This window comes from Doryrhamphus excisus, chromosome 1 (assembly GCF_030265055.1).
Source record: "Doryrhamphus excisus isolate RoL2022-K1 chromosome 1, RoL_Dexc_1.0, whole genome shotgun sequence".
NCBI lineage: Eukaryota > Metazoa > Chordata > Actinopteri > Syngnathiformes > Syngnathidae > Doryrhamphus > Doryrhamphus excisus.
Genome location: NC_080466.1, coordinates 37,769,839 through 37,786,828, shown reverse-complemented (window position 1 = coordinate 37,786,828; position 16,990 = coordinate 37,769,839). Strand labels below are relative to the sequence as shown.

Below are 16,990 nucleotides of genomic sequence, written 5' to 3'. Positions count from 1 at the left end.
AGCCAGCAAGAGAACAATGCGCTATCGGTCAACTGTTCGACACCTTTCCAACGTTACATGGTTGTGTTGAAGAGTCATAAGAACAAGCTGTAAGTAACAATTTCCGGCAAAATTAGGATGTGGGGTTCGGCAGCTGTCTGGAAGTCCTTGAGAGCGCTTGGGAGTGTGACCAATCACAGCGGAGTGAGCTTGGCAGGAGGCGCACCTGGAGGCGAGCTGGGGATGGAGTAAAATAAACACTGCAGAAAGAGGTGCCGGAAGATCTGGAAGATCTAGAGAGCTTTCTGTGCAGGTTATCATATGTAGCTGTTCCATGTCTTCTAGTAATATGACCAGGGGTATATAGCCAGGGGTCCACACCTACACAGCATGTACGTATTTTGGAAATCCAATACTCTTAACAAGGAGTATCTCTTTTATTCAAATATTAGTACTACAACAGTCATACACTTTGGACAGTGGAGTTAATTATAATAATACAATAATTTCACATCATTTGTGGAGGATAATAACAAATACAGAACATTAGCATTGTGTGTCATTTGCATTGAAAATTAACATTATTATCACACAAATAACCATATACATTATTCATAAAGCACATAGCAAATTGATTTATAATTGTATATTTTTAGTGTTTCCCACAGCACTACAATCTATTTGTGGGGACGGGAGGGTGTTTTAATGGAGTTATTGTCTAATTTGCATAATTGTTCATGATGCATGCCATTTTTGTGTATGTTTTGGTCAACAAAAAGTGAGCAAAAAAACATGAAAAGCACAACAAATATGCTTAGAAATGGACATGTCACTTCTTTTTGTGTTTTTTTATCACCGGCAAGATGGATCCACAGCAGCACCTGCTGCTCGTTGAGAAGAGCAATACATGTTATTTCTTTCACTTTTCTGTGCATTATAACACAAGAAAACAAGTTAATTTCAGCTAGCTTACAATGCTGTCATTGGGATACACCTATGTCAACTATGAAGCCCTGTAAAAAAAAAACTCTAACAATGTTGCAAAATTCCCCAAAAAGTGCAGTTCCCCTTTAAGAGTCTCCAACTATGTCCAGTAAGAGCAGAAAAAGCCGCAAAATGTGTTGCTAGTTTGAGATCTTGTGTGCACAATTTACTGCAGTTGAGATTATAATGAGTACTTTGTCCCTCGATTATTGCAGTTCACTGGGGAAGAAGTATCACAGTGGGGAAGACGGACAAAGGAATAAAAAAATTACCACTTCCACATGGAATGGGAGGAGAGCTTTTTTTTCTACTCAATCTCAGCTCTGCCATTATCCATGCTGTGTGAAAGGTAATGTCATCTAACATCATGTATCATAACATAACATTATTATATTTTTTTAAGTGACAACTGTATATAGAATCTGAGGTTTGTGAGTAGGTGGGGTGTCATTTTTCATCATCCATTAGGAAGATGCCATCCTCTCAAGAGCCTCAGCTCTGGCCCTTTCCACTTTTCCTTTCTCTCCTTGGAAGTAGTCAGAGTCGATCCATGCTGGCTCCTTAGAGAGCTTCACGTAGATGTCCCCATTGGTTTCTGTTACTGTGTGGACTCGCTGCTTCACTCCTTTTGAGAACCATTTGTGCACAGGTGGATCTTGGGTGGGGTCTTTGCCCCTGTATAAACCTTCACCTTCGGCTAGCGACATCTTGTACTTGTGTTTGGGACAAATTATGCACAGCTTGCCATCAATTTCCTGCATATGCAATGGAGACCACATGGTTAATCAAGCTCATTGATAATGAAGAGTAGGATATTTCAAATCTCACCTCAATGTCCCCGTTCTGCAGCATCCCACCAGCATCTGTTAGAAGGCATAGATGATCACTATATTGCAGAATATAATCCTCAGTGCAAGCACATTATGGCATGGATATCTATTATAAGCTCATGGATGCAATGCAAAAATGGAACTCACGATGACAGTAAGAGTCCATAGCATAGAAGCGTTCCTGGTGGTAGATGATCAATATGTCCCGATCCTCCACTGTTCTGAAAGTGCGCTTTGCTTCAATCAAATTTTCTTTCTTCCCCACAAAATACAGCTCTCCTGCTGGACTCTTCTGCTCCATGGCACTGCAAAATTCAGCAAAAATTAATTTTAATGTTTATCGCACCTGCAGTTGCACCAATCTAATTTGAATTTGGATCCTTCTCTATAATGTGATTCACCTTTCACAAAGTTACTGCTTCACTGATGTTTAAGTTTGCATATCATTTTGCATTGTGTTCTGTGTCCTTGTGGTGTATTAGAGGGATCTACCGGTACTATGTTGTGTGTCTGTTATTGTATTTACCACTGCTACCAGTAGAGGGTGTTGTATAATCATGTTGAAGATATGTGCTGCTCCACTTCCTCTCAGTATGTGTTTACGTGCCTTCACCAGGAAGAGCCCACAGTTGACAATAGCCGGCTAAATATAGAGCCGTTATTGGCTAAGGGAGAACCTTCCCATTGTCAATCAATCAAACTTCATCCCACTAGCAAACGAGTGAGCTGCTTGCTAAACTCCGATAAACAATAGAAGAAGTAGCTAAAGGAGGAGGACGTGGACGAGGACAACAAATGGACAACATGTTTTAACAAGGATACAAAAATGCTACAGCTAAACGGTGCCAGGATGAGGAGTGAATATAATATTTCGAGTCACTTAACAATTTATTGTGTCCACCATAGATTGATCATTAAAATTCAAATGAAATGTGAACTTTGAGAGTGTTTAAATAACAGAGAAATTTGAGGAAATGTTAATGCCTTTCTGAAAAAAAAATGTCTAAAGTGTATAATGGGGGGGTTTTACAGCCTTAAAACATATAGAATTATTGTAAACAAATCATAGTTGCCTACTTTGCGCATTTCACTTATTTTGGGCTATTTTGGGAATCTATCCCTGCGATAAAACCTTAAAAAATACTACAGTTTCTCAGTTCAAATAGCAAACTCCAGCACTTTCAGATCAGGATTTGTGGCCTAGGCTAAATTACATTACATTTGGCTGTCATCATTCCATCCAGAAACTAAAATCAGACTCCATCTGAAATCTCTGTGACAATATACTAAAAATATCTTCATGCAAGACCCCAAGAATGAGTCATGGTGTGGAATAATGAGCACATCAGTGCAGGCTGAGTAAACACAGTAGTAGCAGTCAAAGTCACATGTAAGAAAGCCTCCAGCTGATTTGTGAGGGGATTTTCATAAAATGATGAAAAGAGCAAAGATGAATACATTTTTTTTGTCTATACCTGTTGTGCAAGTGCAGGTAAATTGCAGAATCCACCATAAAAACTCTCTCAGCTTATCTCTGTCAGTTACATATTTGTTTGAAAATGAAAAATTATCCCTGTTTTGGGTTTTACCTTGAAGTTGAGCTGCAATGTCCTCTCTGTTAAGCCGAGCAAATGTACCACTCACAACTCCACTCGGTGTGGGAAGGAGGCCTCGTATTTTATCTTCAGATACAAGCTGCTTTCAGGGGGTCTTATCAATGCCCTTGCTTTCCTGTTTCCCCTCAACCGTTTTACTTGTTATATTTCTATTTGAAAAACAACAACAACCTGATTCCTATAATTCTCACACTCTTAAAATTTCTTTCTTATCATATTTTGAAACATAAACCATAGTGGGAAACAACTATATACAGTTTAGTTTTAAAAAATATATTGTATTGTATAAAATAATGATGTACTAGTAATTTCACTAACCAAAATAAATCTAATCATTATAAACACAATTGCAGCAATCTAGTTATGGTCATTATTATTTGCAGTAGTAGTAATAGTGCACCTCCATATAAAGTCAGCGCAATTTAACTTTTTTTTTTTAACGTTTTTGTGGCACAGCGTTTTACACATAGGAACCATATTCGTTTGTACTCAGTTTAGCCCGGACCAACTTCATGATGCAACGGTGCTCGGTGTCTTCACGCCGATGAGAAACAAACTAATAAACGAAAATAACTAACAAACAAGGAAACAAACGTTTGTTAAACCGTAGGTTTCATTTTATCTAACTAATTGAGCTGGCGTTTTAATTTCGTTGAGTTTGAAGACATTTTTGTCACAACTAAGCGGAACTTTCAATATTTTAGGTGCTGCCAAAGTTCATGCTAGTTCCTAAACTGAAATGTTAAACCGGGCCCAGCCTCCTCAGTATGTGCGTACATTTATCAAATAGTGCGTCGTAATAACGTTTATAAAGGCATACCTAATTATTAAACAGAATTAATATGAGTATTTCATTGTGGTTTCGATATACGTTGTATTATCGTGGCAATGCTACCAACATTGGTATCGTTGTAGGGCTGTGCTTGCAAGAGTTGTTCAGTAGTTTTAGCAGAATTAGATTCCCAGCTAATCTTTGAAGCGTTTAAGTAGGGTTGCTTGAAATTGACCAATCAAATATATGGTCAAGATTTAGCTTCTGCCTTTAATTGTAAAAAAAAAATGAAAACAATAATGCCACTGGAGGAAGTTCCAGTTTCCAGTTTGTTTGCATCACTCAGAAATGAATGAATGAATGACAAAGGTAGAAACAACAGATAATGATCAGTTTCCAGAATTGTAGTGCTGATCCAAACTGACTTTTTAAAGGTTTATGTTGATAAGTGACTATAGTTTATAGTCTTCCCTCCGAGAACTAACCAGTTTGTTTCCACTCTAACATAAGATGGCGCTCCGTGCCTGTGGGTTCATCGTATTTCGGCGTCTTGCAAACTGTGTTCCTCCACAAGACAACATTGAGTACCTCCTCTTGCAGACCTCCTATGGGCAGCACCACTGGACCCCACCTAAAGGTATAAAACAGCACATGATTCTCCCACTATTTATTTTACTGATAACCTGTTCACCATCAGGCCACGTGGACCCAGGTGAGGATGACCTCACCACAGCTCTTCGGGAGACCAAGGAGGAGGCAGGGCTTGACGCACAGGACCTTCAGGTGGTTGACGGCTTCCTGAAGGAGCTGCATTATGAGGTGAGAGGTCAACCCAAGGAGGTTCTGTACTGGCTGGCTGAACTGAAAGACCCGGGGACCAAAGTCATTTTATCTAATGAGCATCAGAGCTACCGCTGGGCCCGGCTGGAAGACGCATGCACTCTTGCCCAGTACAAAGAGATGCAGGACACTCTGAGAGAAGCACACAGACACTTAAAAACTCAGCAGGACAAGAAGTGACACATGGGATTCTTTTAACAGTACTTTTAGTGCGACCTATCAAGCTAGTACCCACTTTGAACTACCTATCACACTGTCAAATGTTGGTAATTGGGATTTTTACAACATTTATGTGTAAAATGTAACCCTTTTCACCTCAGTAAATTCAGTTATTTCTTTTAAAATCAATCCATTTAGACCGATGCCATCAACAAAAAGTACTACCATCTCTGTTATATGGACCGTGATCGATCATACAGTTCCAGAAGTAGAATCAGACTTGTATCTGTTTGTATTTGTCAGTAAAAACAAACAAAGTATCTGTTTGTATTTGTCAGTAAAAACAAACAAATATGTATTCTCATTCTCTTGTTCAAGAACGCAAACAGTCAATCCGGCCACAAGAGGGAGACAAAACACATTTTCCCCACAGCTACAACGGCACCACAGGTTGCACTAATGCATCCCTATTGTGTTAAACAGCACATAATAATATAAAAAAATCAATATGACAATCATTGCTAAATTAATACTGTTTAATGTTCAATCAGGGTATTGAATTGAAGGCAGCTGTCCTATCTAGTCCTTGAACATGAATAACTGCTTGTGTAAGAGTCCTGTGAGTTGTGATCAATTCATTGCCCAGAGGATACTATTTAGAAGTTTATAATAGCAATTTGAAATAACACTGACATATTATTTATGACTAAATACCATGCACTGCATTTTCCCAACTGTACAAAGAATGGGAAGACGGTAAATGAGTAATATTAAATAACTAATTCTTGAAGAAATAATTAATATAACAAATAATATACTAATTATAACATGGATTTTGATTACGGTTTGCCCTGTACTGTATCATTCCATGCCCAAGCAACGCAGCAATGCATGACTCATTGTCCATGTTCTCTTTATTGACTGACTGCTAAAAACCCGCCATGGAGCCAAATAAAGTTGCCATCAATTTGATCAAAGAAAGTGAGAAATTTAATCAAGAATGAACTCACTGTGAAGTATGAAGATCGCATACACATGACCGATCTCAGCAGGATGTACAGGAAGTCCGCGTCAACAGTAGGTTACATCCAAGTGTGGATATAGATCTTTTGCAGCCATGACTTTAACCCTTAGATGCACGAGTGACTGGACCCTACACTCTTCCATAAGTGGGTCAAAAATGACCCATATTATAATCAATGTGTTTTTAAGCCGTTTTTGCCATTTTGGTTAGGAATAATGCTATAGCATACTTGACCATGCCAATGCTATAGTATTCCAGATTGACAGTATCTCTAACAGGTGTAATACCTATACTGCATATTATATTTTACAAAAACTGTGCTCGTGTTAGCTATTTATAAAATATGCCCAACAATACATATAGTAATGTTAGCCGGCTAGTGTCAGCTAGTTATAAAGAAGGCTAATTTGTTGATAATACTAACAGTCATGATGAAGGACACACACACAATATCATATGAAGATAATACTTGATGTGTAAAATAATCTTCCCGAGGGGGTGACACTTCTGATATAGTCTGTGTGGTCTACAGTTAATTTATTCCTGACAGCCAAAGTTGATAAGAATCAAAGGTTCCTATTTGATTCCATTGAAAATGCATGCAGGTCATTTTTGACCCACTTATGGAAGGTTGGGGTAGTAACACAAAAACAAAAATTTCTTCAAATGTATAAAAGGTAAGTTAAAAATTTGAATGGCATGATATCAAAAACATGTATTTCGAGGAATACCTGGAATATGAAATGATAACAATTTTTAATTACAAAAGATATTTCAAGAAAACAACCTGACCGGGTCATTTTAGTTTATTGTCTCGTATAAGAAACCGCAACTATGCTGTATAATTTATATCAATTTTTCGAGTGAGGCGGCCGAACCTGGGGGAAGGATTTCAGGATGTGGTCCGCCATCTGCATCAGAAGCACGCAGCTTTGCTATTGGTAATACAGCTTCCGATTAACAAGGAAACAATGCATGTTTGAGTCCTTGTTGTATGTCTGTAACTGTTATGGGTCACCAAATTGGCTAAGGTGTTAATAAAACACATATTTGTCCAATACGACAGCATCAGGACTGTTGTGCAGTGTAAATGCTTACAGCTGATACATGCAATATTTACAATCCACATCATCCTTTCTAATCCTCCATGATGACGTCACATCCACCTTCCACTTGAAGACGGCCCCGCTTGTGTGCGCAAATGGGGTTCATGTCTGGAAAACACTTGGCCACTCCGTCACCTTCACCTGCCTCAGCAAGGCAGTTGTCGTCTTGGAGGTGCTAAGAGGCCCAGTTACGGAACAACGAGGTCATGCTCTGCTTCAGAATGTCACAGTACGTGTTGGAACGCATGTTTGCTTCAATGAACATGGGCTGTCATGTGACACTGCCACCACCATGATTCACTGTGGGCAAGACACAATTACTTTGGTCCTTGTGTTGCCAGAAATTTAGACCTTTTTCATTCATTCATTTTCTACCGCTTTTCCTCACGAGGGTCGCGGGGGGTGCTGGAGCCTATCCCTGCTGTCTTTGGGCGAGAGGCGGGGTACACCCTGGACTGGTGGCCAGCCAATCACAGGGCACATATAGACAAACCACCATTCACACTCACATTCATACCTATGGACAATTTGGAGTGGCCAATTAACCTAGCATGTTTTTGGAATGTGGGAGGAAACCGGAGTACCCGGAGAAAACCCACGCATGCACGGGGAGAACATGCAAACTCCACACAGAGATGGCAGAGGGTGGAATTGAACCCTGGTCTCCTAGCTGTGAGGTCTGCGCGCTAACCACTCGACCAGACCTTTTTCAGTGGCTAGTAAATCTTTTAATAATAATAAATATGGCAATAATGATCTAATCTAATACAGACACTCACTTACATATGTGAGATGCTATATATTCTTTAAATAAACATTTTTCTCTGATGGTATAAAATAATGTGATTTATATTTCAACGCGGTTGGATGGCATACTGCTTTATTGATGAACTCCAAAATGTTACCACCACATCAACTGTGCCTCCTTATCTCAACCCCCTGAAAAAAACTTGTTTATAGTTTCCATGACCTGCAGTCTTCCGACTCAAAAGCTACCTTGCAAGAAATTTGAACATTCGACAATTACACGGTGCATCCGTAGAACTTTGCATCCTCAAAAAGACAACAAAATAAAAGAAAAAGGCATTTAACAGCATTTAACATCGATAGGAGCGGACACACTCACATATTGCAGTCTGTTAAGTGTGACCGTGTGACATCGTGTTGGCTTGGGGTAAATTAAATCACAACCCCCAAACAGCATAAATGAAGTAGTTTGAGATGTTCTTAATCCCATGAAGATAATTGACAAGCATGTGTCAATCTGTCTGTGTTCAGTACAGAAACTTATCAAATATGGACAACAGTGAGGGTTGCACTGTTGACTCATATTTATACATTTCTGTTAAATTTATGGAGGATTTAACTACTGTAAAGAGCCGGTTAGCTGTCACTGTAAAGCACTGGCTACTCCTCCACATCCATGTTATGCTCATTCTTGTTGTAGTCACTTTACAACAGAAGCGGGCAAACTGCTGAAAAAGTGATGGTGGCACAAATCGACTTTCTTATTGTGACTTTTCCACAAAAGAAAACAAAAAAAAGGGGCGTCCAGAACATGTGAGGCAGGTAAATCCTGTTGTATATTGAAATCAACTGTCCATAATCCAAGTTGATTTCTTCTGTCTTAGTGAGTTTCCAAAGCAAAACAGGAATCTTCTTTTGGTTTCACATGAACATGAATTCAAACAGCTTGTTGCTCCACTTTCAAATGAAATTATTCTTCTGTACTTTTAATTCCTTGGCATATAATCTGTCTGAAGTGTTGTGGGTCGACTTGATGGCTAACAACATACTGTTTTGTGTTTTTCAAAAGTGTAACTTCATCACATCCTGTGGCCTCTAAACACAACTTAAATGTCCCACACTGCAAAAAAACACTCAACGGGGGGGCCATCCACGGATGTGTGCACCCAGCTCTGTCAAAGCATGAACACCAAAATTCTTGACCTTCTCCTGGTTAATGCAATCTCACACACACACACACCGTACAGGCGACGATGTCGTTTTCATTCAAATGCCAGCTGCATCTTGTCGTTTGTCCTGATTGACAGGTGATTGACTGGATGTGGTGTAAGCAGCACAGTACTGGTGTCAAGACGAAATGTAACATTATCACATCAATCAGAACATCATGTGAGCAGCCTCTTATAACGTCAGGATTCTGGTGATTTTGGGAGCAAAAAGCAGCAGAGCCAATAAAAATCAATAATTGTAAACATTCCGGCGGTGGGATTGAATACTTTCAAAGCCATCTTTTTGCCCCTTTTTAAAAACACCAGTGACAGAAAAGAAGCAAGAACACAAGAAGTGACGGATCAGTTTTGTGTGGGTTCCTTGTTTTTTTTTTCTTTGTCGTTTTTTTTTTCCTCTCTCAGTCAAAGTCTTTAGAGGCCCTGAGGTTTAAGAGGCAGAGAGAGGTGTAGGAGGCAAAGTCTTCAACTTGCTCGCCTCTTTGAGGGATCAGTGGTGATGGATGCTGCGGTAGACATTGTCACAGCCAGAGCTTGTGTTTACAAAGTTTTGTTGATTGCATCAAACGGACACGCTGCCGGCACGGCCTCCTCGTGGCCTAGGTGTTTGCCATCAGTTTCTCCATTTTTATATGCTCATTCATATGTTCAACACACACACACATACTTAGGAGGACATCAAAAGTGACAAGGAGAAATGGCAGATAGTGTTTGAACACAAAAGAAGACAAAACAGTGGGGTTGAAGAGAACACCACAGGGATCGATGTTTTCATCATTTATCAAAGCTAAGCAGAGAAGGCATTACTTTGAGGCGATAAGTCAGTTTTAACTTTGGGAAGTACACTTGCAAAATCTAATGAGTCAATACATTAAAAACCTGCCATGATCAGTCAATGGTGATCTAACACTTAGTGAATTCTGTATGGATTGAAATTGGCATTTTGTATCCTGTATTGCATCTCATTAGAATGTGAATGTGTACTTCATCAGTGAGCAAATATGTTGAGAGTGTCTGCAAGAGTGCTAATACATTTTTTAATGTATTTTTTAAAAGTTTAATAATGGGAATTTTTAATTTAACAGATAATCCAAAACATAATCCAAATCGAAACCACTCCCGGGGTTGCTTTTGAGCAATGCTGGAATCTTTTCTGCAAAACATTTGTACCAAACAGAGTGCAAGCTGGAATTAAGGCAAACGGTGGAAATATAAAATTCTGACTCAGCAATGAACCTTTTCGTGAAACCTTACATAAAAAGTATTGGACGTTATTTGACTTAGTTATTATAATATGATAAATGATGAAAAGTTTTTTTGGCAGTAGACTATTGACCCCACTGTATAGACACACGCACACGCGCGCGCACACACACACATACACACAAAAGTAGGCAGGGGTATAAGGGGGAGTTGGCACGGAGCAGTTATTATCCAGATCATCATGAGTCTTCGTTGCCGGAGTCGTCTTGGTTATCATAACATCTGGTGGATGTCTCACCATCCTCCGCAGTGCTGGCGCCTCCAGCTTCGCCGATGGACTCCATTTCGCTCTCATCGTCATCGTCCTCGTCCTCCTCCATGTCGTCGTCATAAAGGTCATCATAGAGCAGGTCTGAGCTGCTGTCCTGGGAAGGAACCCGGGTCTGGACGCAGTACTCCGCCAATGTGGTCGGCACTTTGACGCCGTCTCGTTCTGCGTCCGCCGCTGTGGATGTCACCTGTTTCCTGTGGTGAAATGGGTATGAGGTCACGATCGGGGGTAAGTCCTGTTCTTACACCTCATTGGTCGTAGTGAGTCACAGCAACAAGATGGTTCTCAGTGACAGTTTTATACTCAAGCTTTGCTGTACTCTGCATGCACCTACTTAAATTATAATTTGTCTCCAATTGGCAATACTGTAAATCACCAAGACCAACCTTTTTTTACCCACGGACCAACTTGTTTTCCCATAAATCTGTGGCGGAGCCGGGAAGAGGGTGTCCCAACATTATAGCGATCTAATATGTTCACATTAGCACTTAATAACATCATCAAAACTTACCTTTGAAACAAAATATGAGGTGAAAGAAAATACAGTTTTTCATTGTACCGGGCTGCACGCCGGTCGAGTGGTTAGCACGCAGGCCTCACAGCTGGGAGAAAGTTAAATTCCACCCTCGGCCATCTCTGTGTGGAGTTTGCATGTTCTCCCCGTGCATGCGTGGGTTTTCTCCGGGTACTCCGGTTTCCTCCCACATTCCAAAAACATGCTAGGTTAATTGGCGACTCCAAATTGTCCATAGGTATGAATGTGAGTGTGAATGGTTGTTTGTCTATATGTGCCCTGTGATTGGCTGGCGACCAATCCAGGGTGTATCCTGCTTCTCATCCGGAGACAGCTGGAATAGGCTCCAGCACCCCCCTGCGACCTTTGTGAGGAAAAGCGGTAGAAAATGAATGAATGAATGAATGAATGCTAGGTTAATTGCCGACTCCAAATTGTCCATAGGTATGAATGTGAGTGTGAATGGTTGTTTGTCTAGATGTGCCCTGTGATTGGCTGGCGACCAATCCAGGGTGTACCCCGCCTCTCGCCCGGAAGACAGCTGGGATAGGCTCCAGCAATGCCTGCTTGGTCATGCATTACGTATAATGCATTTGTTCATTATTGTTGTGAGGTAAATGTAAATTAGCAATAAAATCTTCCATCACACTTAAATGGCTCCCAGGAAACACCATGAATGTTCCCATGCATGCACGTCTACCGCTTCACAAAATAACAGCAACCACCCTAAGTCAATAACTTCATGTTCTGTAAAATACAGCTTAAAAACACCAAGTTTGAGTTTTTGAAAATCCCCACTCTGGGTGGAGTTTTGTATCATGGCCAATCATGGAAATCACCCAGCATTCAAGCATTCACACTCGCATTCACATCCATGGGCAATTTAAAGTCCCTGGTAAAGCTACCATGCATGTTTTTAGGATATAAGAGGAAGCCAGTATGACAACATGCAAATTCCCCATAGAAATGTCCCTACGGAGATTGTAACCCAGATTTCCAGACTGTGAGGCTGAGGTGTTAACCATTGGGCCACCATGCGGCCCCTAACTGATCAGTTAATACGTATCTGCATATCTATTAACAATGACTATACACTGTACAGATAATTACTGGATGTCAGAACATGGGTGACTTATAAGAAACATTACCTGATGATCTCAGCATACTCTTTGTCTTTGCCTTTGCTGTCCCTCCATCTGCGAAACATGACAGAAGCGTCCACGTTCGCAGGCGAAAAGGTGTTTGGTTCATTGAGGAGAGAGATGACACTAAGCAGGATTGTTCTAGTAAAAAGAAACACAAGCAAACATGAGCACACCATCCACTAGAAGATCACACACAGTCAGTTCTTATTCCGTATTGGCTTATTACCTGACATTCTGGGTGGGATTCCATCTTTCAGAAGGCAGCTCCCCGCTCTGAGGATCATCAACTGGGGGGTGCAGGATGGAGATGCACACGTCACCGTTCTGGGGACGGGGGGGAGAGGGCTTCATAGTTAGCCAACCTCTATGCAATTTAGCCTTTACACAGAAAGAGGCACAAGATCCAACAAATGTCATAAAGGATGCTAAACAATGGCTCTCACTGTGGTTTGCTGGAGTACCAAAGCTTTAGAAATGGCTTTATAACCTTTTCAAAAACTGATTTTTCTCCCTTAACAATACAAAGTTCAATTTAAAAACTGCATTTTATGTTCAGTTGTGTTGTCACTGACTAATAATTACATTTGTTTGGTGATCTGAAACATTTAAGTGTGATGAACATAAAAAAAAACAATTAGGAATGGGGTAAACAGTTTCACAGCACTTTGAATACCAAAAAGGCTAAAACACACGTACCTCATAGATGTTGGGGTGCCACATCTTGGTGATGAAACGGAAGGTAGGTGGGGAGTACGGGTAATCAACTGGGAACTTGATGTGAGCCTAGAAGAACACATGTAGTCACAGTCTGAGCCCTTTAAGTCTACAGCTCAAAATCTATGCTATGTGACAAATGTCACAAATAACAGCGGCTGGATCTGTGAACTCACTAGCCCTGTTTACATTGCTGGTTAAAACCAGGATTTATCCACACTAACACTGAATCGGGGAAGAAGTTGTCACACCAATATTCCGTATTAGCTTCAGAGTGGTAAAAGTTTGAATCACTGAGGCCGGGCCCATATTATGTCTGTTTTACGGGTCATGTTATCTGAAAGACTTTTCTCCAAAAGCTATCTCCAATCTTTGTTCAATATTGTTTTGTTATGGATGACCTGATATCTACTTAATCTGTGATCACACAAAAAAAAATTGTGTCGTAAATGGATCATAGGCTTGTGTGACTGACACCTTAGTGCTCACTCAACTGCATTATGTTTCGTTAACTTTAACTAAAGCTACTGATTAGGAAAGATCCACTTCTATTTTTTATTTATACCGGAAACAAAGCATTCCTTGGCTTGAGTACCGACAAAATCTACTCAAGTTCTGAACTACTGCTATAAACGTGTTTTGACAAGAAAGAGCACTCAGTATCTGTGAAGTCTACAGTCTTCTTCAAGCAGTCGGCCTCCAGTCAAGTACTAACTTAAGAGTGATAACATTCACATAAAGGCAAGATATAAAAAAGGTATGGCTGATGTTTATTTGCCCAGTAGAGCACAGAATGTCTAGTACTGTGGACTTTCTCTGCGTTTTTATATGAAAAATATATAAAAAATATAGTGGGCGCCGGTTGCACGGTGGTTGTGTGGTTAGCACGCAGACCTCATAGCTAGGAGACCCGAGTTCAATTGCATGTTCTCCCCGTGCATGCGTGGGTTTTCTCCGGGTACTCCGGTTTCCTACCCCATTCCAAAAACATGCTAGGTTAATTAGCGACTCCAAATTGTCCATAGGTATGAATGTGAGTGTGAATGGTTGTTTGTCTATATGTGCCTTGTGATTGGCTGGCCACCAGTCCGAAGACAGCTGGGATAGGCTCCAGCACCCCCGCGACCCTTGTTAGGATAAGCGGTAGAAAATGAATGAATAAATGAATAGTGGACTGCATCTTTTGATTTTTCAGAATGTGGTCCTACGCAGAAAAAGTTAGGACACCCATGTGCTATACTTTCAAAACCTTGTCTGTATCTAAACAAAACAGCCATTTGAAGCCATTTGAATGCAACATTGACAAACGGACAAATGTTATTACTACTATAAAACATAAAACAAACAACAAGAGAGTAGATGACAGCAACACCCACTCAGTAATATTGAAGCATTCCGGGAAGGCAAATAGCATTATCTGCGTTGTCCCAACTTGAACACACGGGTCTCGGTACACCGGTCTTTCTTAAATGCAGAAAAGAAAGATATGCCTTGTCTCGCTCAATTCTCTGCACAAAGGTACTACTTATATGAGCACACGTAGCAAGTCCTCAGCCTTTGCTGCAGGGGCATTCCAGCAAACAACGACTTGTTCGAGGAAACAGATACTCTTCTGGTGGCCCATCCCTTCTGTCACTTATAGTAATTGACGTGAACACACCGCATACATGTTTCACCTCATGTAACACATCTTAACAAAAAAATGCAAGTGTATTCCGTTATCAAAATCTGCCCAGGATTTGCCTTACAGAAGCGGTTTCACAGTTTTATCATTAATTTACTAATCTTCAGCTATTAAATACTGATTATAGCAGCTTTAACATCAGTATCTACTGGCTATAAGTTATCAGTGAAGTTTAAATGCTTTGCCTGTTTGATTATAGCAGCTTTAACATCAGTATCTACTGGCTATAAGTTATCAGTGAAGTTTAAATGCTTTGCCTGTTTACATGTCTTTTTTTTAATCTACCAAAGCTCCCTTGAGTGAAGCTCCTGTTACTCATCTCTTAAATTGAAATGTTTTTAAGTGGAAGCAGTACTATTGTGCCACTGAGAGCGCAAGTTGTGCAATTTACTGGCCGAATATTGTACTTTGTATATGGCGGGAACTAATTAAAACTACTTTATGCTGATATCACAATTTTGATTGAAGGATTTTAGCATTTCAGGATGCGAGAAGTCATCCAATGGGAATAGTCCCATGAAATTGAAGGGTATCATTCATTCATTTTCTACCGCTTTTTCCTCACGAGGGTCGCGGGGGTGCTGGAGCCTATCCCAGCTGTCTTCGGGCGAGAGGCAGGCTACACCCTGGACTGGTGGCCAGACAATCACAGGGCACATATAGACAAACAACCATTCACACTCACATTCATACCTATGGACAATTTGGAGTCGCCAATTAACCTAGCATGTTTTTGGAATGTGGGAGGAAACCGGAGTACCCAGAAAAAACCCACGCATGCACAAGGAGAACATGCAAACTCCACACAGAGATGGCCGAGGGTGGAATCGAACCCTGGTCCTCCTAGCTGTGAGGTCTGCACACTCACCACCATGCCGCCATGATCATGTAATATTGCCCTGAATGTTCCCATTGAACTTTTAATGATGTGAATGTGTATAAAGTACCTTAAAGTAGCCTCCCTCATATAGGGTGTTTGGAGGCCCAAATATGGCCACTTCCCAGTTGTAGAGATCAGACTCCTGCACAAGAGTGATACGGAAGCCCTCCACCGGCTGCTCCTGCAGGGACTTCAACTCCATCATCAGGGCCTTCTGGGAACTAGGGGTTGCCTGGTGGGCCATGTTGATCCCACTTCTGACACCAGTGGCCATAGAATGAAATGAAATGACAGAAACATTATTGGCTTGATGGTACTTTTGGAATTCTCATAAGATATTGTTGACAAAAATATATAAATTGACAACTGTTTAAGTGGAAAAATAAGCATACAATTATATAAACACCAAGAAGAATATTATGTACACTCTAACTGAGGTATTTACTTTGTTTCTCCGACCATTCACTGCACTCAATAAAAAAGGCAAATAAAAAAAAGACAAATTTACCTGTATTGTTGCAATGTAATATATAATCGTTTGGTTACTGATGAAAACTGGAGGACAAAGTCATTGGTTGACCATGCTAGCCTGGTAGTGTTTGGCCAAAGTGACACAAGCCGTGGATGTTCCTCTACAGCTTATGGCTGATCCTCGTGTTGTGTTGCTGAAATTCTTTTGTGTGCCACACTGTTGACAGTCTACATGGAGCTAGTTTCAGTGGAAGTCACCGTCTCCCGTGGGTCATTCTTGGGCTCAGAAAAGCAAAGCGGTTCTCCGTGACATCTCCCCGCGCAGCTGGTTAGGTTCGGACAGGCGCTCAGCTGATCCCAGCTTGTTTGTGTTTGTCTATCTGGTCCCTGGCAGTCTCAACTTCTCCACACGTCAGCTAAACCAGTTAGCGAGCAACTTCGGTCAAACGAGACAGTTTTTCTGCTCTCTGTCGTCCCCTCCGACAAAGTGGTAGTGTTAGGGGCCACCAGATGCGAACCTTCGCTGTGGAAATGACAGCAGGTGACAAGAGTTTCCCTCAAGAATAACAAGGGTTTTGATCGATTTTTATTTTCCTCTCATCGATGCTTCCGGTTACCATTGCGCGTGTCTGCGGTGCGTCATCGACGTCCGAAACGTGACTTGCGTGCGCGCACTCGATGCAGCTCATGGGTTTGGAACCAAACTACATGTCGTATGTGTACAGTAAAACAATAAAACTCAGATGTTTTGTCTTTGTTATTTTC

The 16,990-nt window shown here is 40.8% G+C and overlaps 3 protein-coding genes across 5 annotated transcripts; 1 reads left to right on the top strand and 2 right to left on the bottom strand.

Annotated features, from left to right (window-relative positions):
* Positions 1-439: 439 nt before the first annotated feature.
* Positions 440-3,494, bottom strand: rfesd (Rieske (Fe-S) domain containing). The gene is made up of 4 exons (XM_058079710.1): positions 3,383-3,494; positions 1,941-2,098; positions 1,792-1,826; positions 440-1,718 (listed from the first exon to the last, which is right to left on the bottom strand). Exons 2-4 carry the CDS (start codon positions 2,092-2,094, stop codon positions 1,428-1,430), a joined length of 480 nt encoding a protein of 159 aa, XP_057935693.1. The 5' UTR covers positions 2,095-2,098; positions 3,383-3,494; the 3' UTR covers positions 440-1,427.
* A 374-nt stretch (positions 3,495-3,868) lies between these two features.
* Positions 3,869-7,243, top strand: nudt2 (nudix (nucleoside diphosphate linked moiety X)-type motif 2). 2 transcript variants are annotated; one of them, XM_058085139.1, is made up of 3 exons: positions 3,869-4,015; positions 4,692-4,818; positions 4,879-7,242. In XM_058085139.1, the coding sequence occupies exons 2-3, from the start codon at positions 4,692-4,694 to the stop codon at positions 5,199-5,201; spliced, it is 450 nt and encodes a 149-aa protein (XP_057941122.1). In that variant the 5' UTR covers positions 3,869-4,015; the 3' UTR covers positions 5,202-7,242. The 2 variants fall into 2 exon arrangements, with proteins under 2 accessions (XP_057941122.1, XP_057941111.1); XM_058085128.1 differs by lacking the exon at positions 3,869-4,015 and adding an exon at positions 4,037-4,178 and having other exon boundaries at positions 4,879-7,243.
* Positions 7,244-8,173: 930 nt separating this feature from the next.
* On the bottom strand, positions 8,174-16,864 carry ube2r2 (ubiquitin-conjugating enzyme E2R 2). Of its 2 annotated transcripts, none has more exons than XM_058085112.1 (6): positions 16,263-16,864; positions 15,822-16,011; positions 13,173-13,259; positions 12,703-12,800; positions 12,480-12,614; positions 8,174-11,011 (listed from the first exon to the last, which is right to left on the bottom strand). In XM_058085112.1, exons 2-6 carry the CDS (start codon positions 15,996-15,998, stop codon positions 10,726-10,728), a joined length of 783 nt encoding a protein of 260 aa, XP_057941095.1. In that variant the 5' UTR covers positions 15,999-16,011; positions 16,263-16,864; the 3' UTR covers positions 8,174-10,725. The 2 variants fall into 2 exon arrangements, with proteins under 2 accessions (XP_057941095.1, XP_057941085.1); XM_058085102.1 differs by having other exon boundaries at positions 16,484-16,864.
* Positions 16,865-16,990: the final 126 nt, after the last annotated feature.

Coding starts and splice junctions, on each gene's coding strand:
- nudt2 (XM_058085128.1), top strand. CDS start 4,149: ATGTTAAACCGGGCCCAGCCTCCTCAGTAT. Junction 4,179..4,691: donor GGGCCCAGCCTCCTCAGTAT/GTGCGTACATTT, acceptor CTCTAACATAAG/ATGGCGCTCCGTGCCTGTGG. Junction 4,819..4,878: donor CCACTGGACCCCACCTAAAG/GTATAAAACAGC, acceptor GTTCACCATCAG/GCCACGTGGACCCAGGTGAG.
- rfesd (XM_058079710.1), bottom strand. CDS start 2,094: ATGGAGCAGAAGAGTCCAGCAGGAGAGCTGTATTTTGTGGGGAAGAAA. Junction 1,827..1,940: donor TATGGACTCTTACTGTCATC/GTGAGTTCCATT, acceptor GCCTTCTAACAG/ATGCTGGTGGGATGCTGCAG. Junction 1,719..1,791: donor TGCAGAACGGGGACATTGAG/GTGAGATTTGAA, acceptor TTGCATATGCAG/GAAATTGATGGCAAGCTGTG.
- ube2r2 (XM_058085102.1), bottom strand. Junction 13,260..15,821: donor ATGAGGGAGGCTACTTTAAG/GTACTTTATACA, acceptor GTGTTCTTCTAG/GCTCACATCAAGTTCCCAGT. Junction 12,615..12,702: donor AATCCCACCCAGAATGTCAG/GTAATAAGCCAA, acceptor TCTTTTTACTAG/AACAATCCTGCTTAGTGTCA.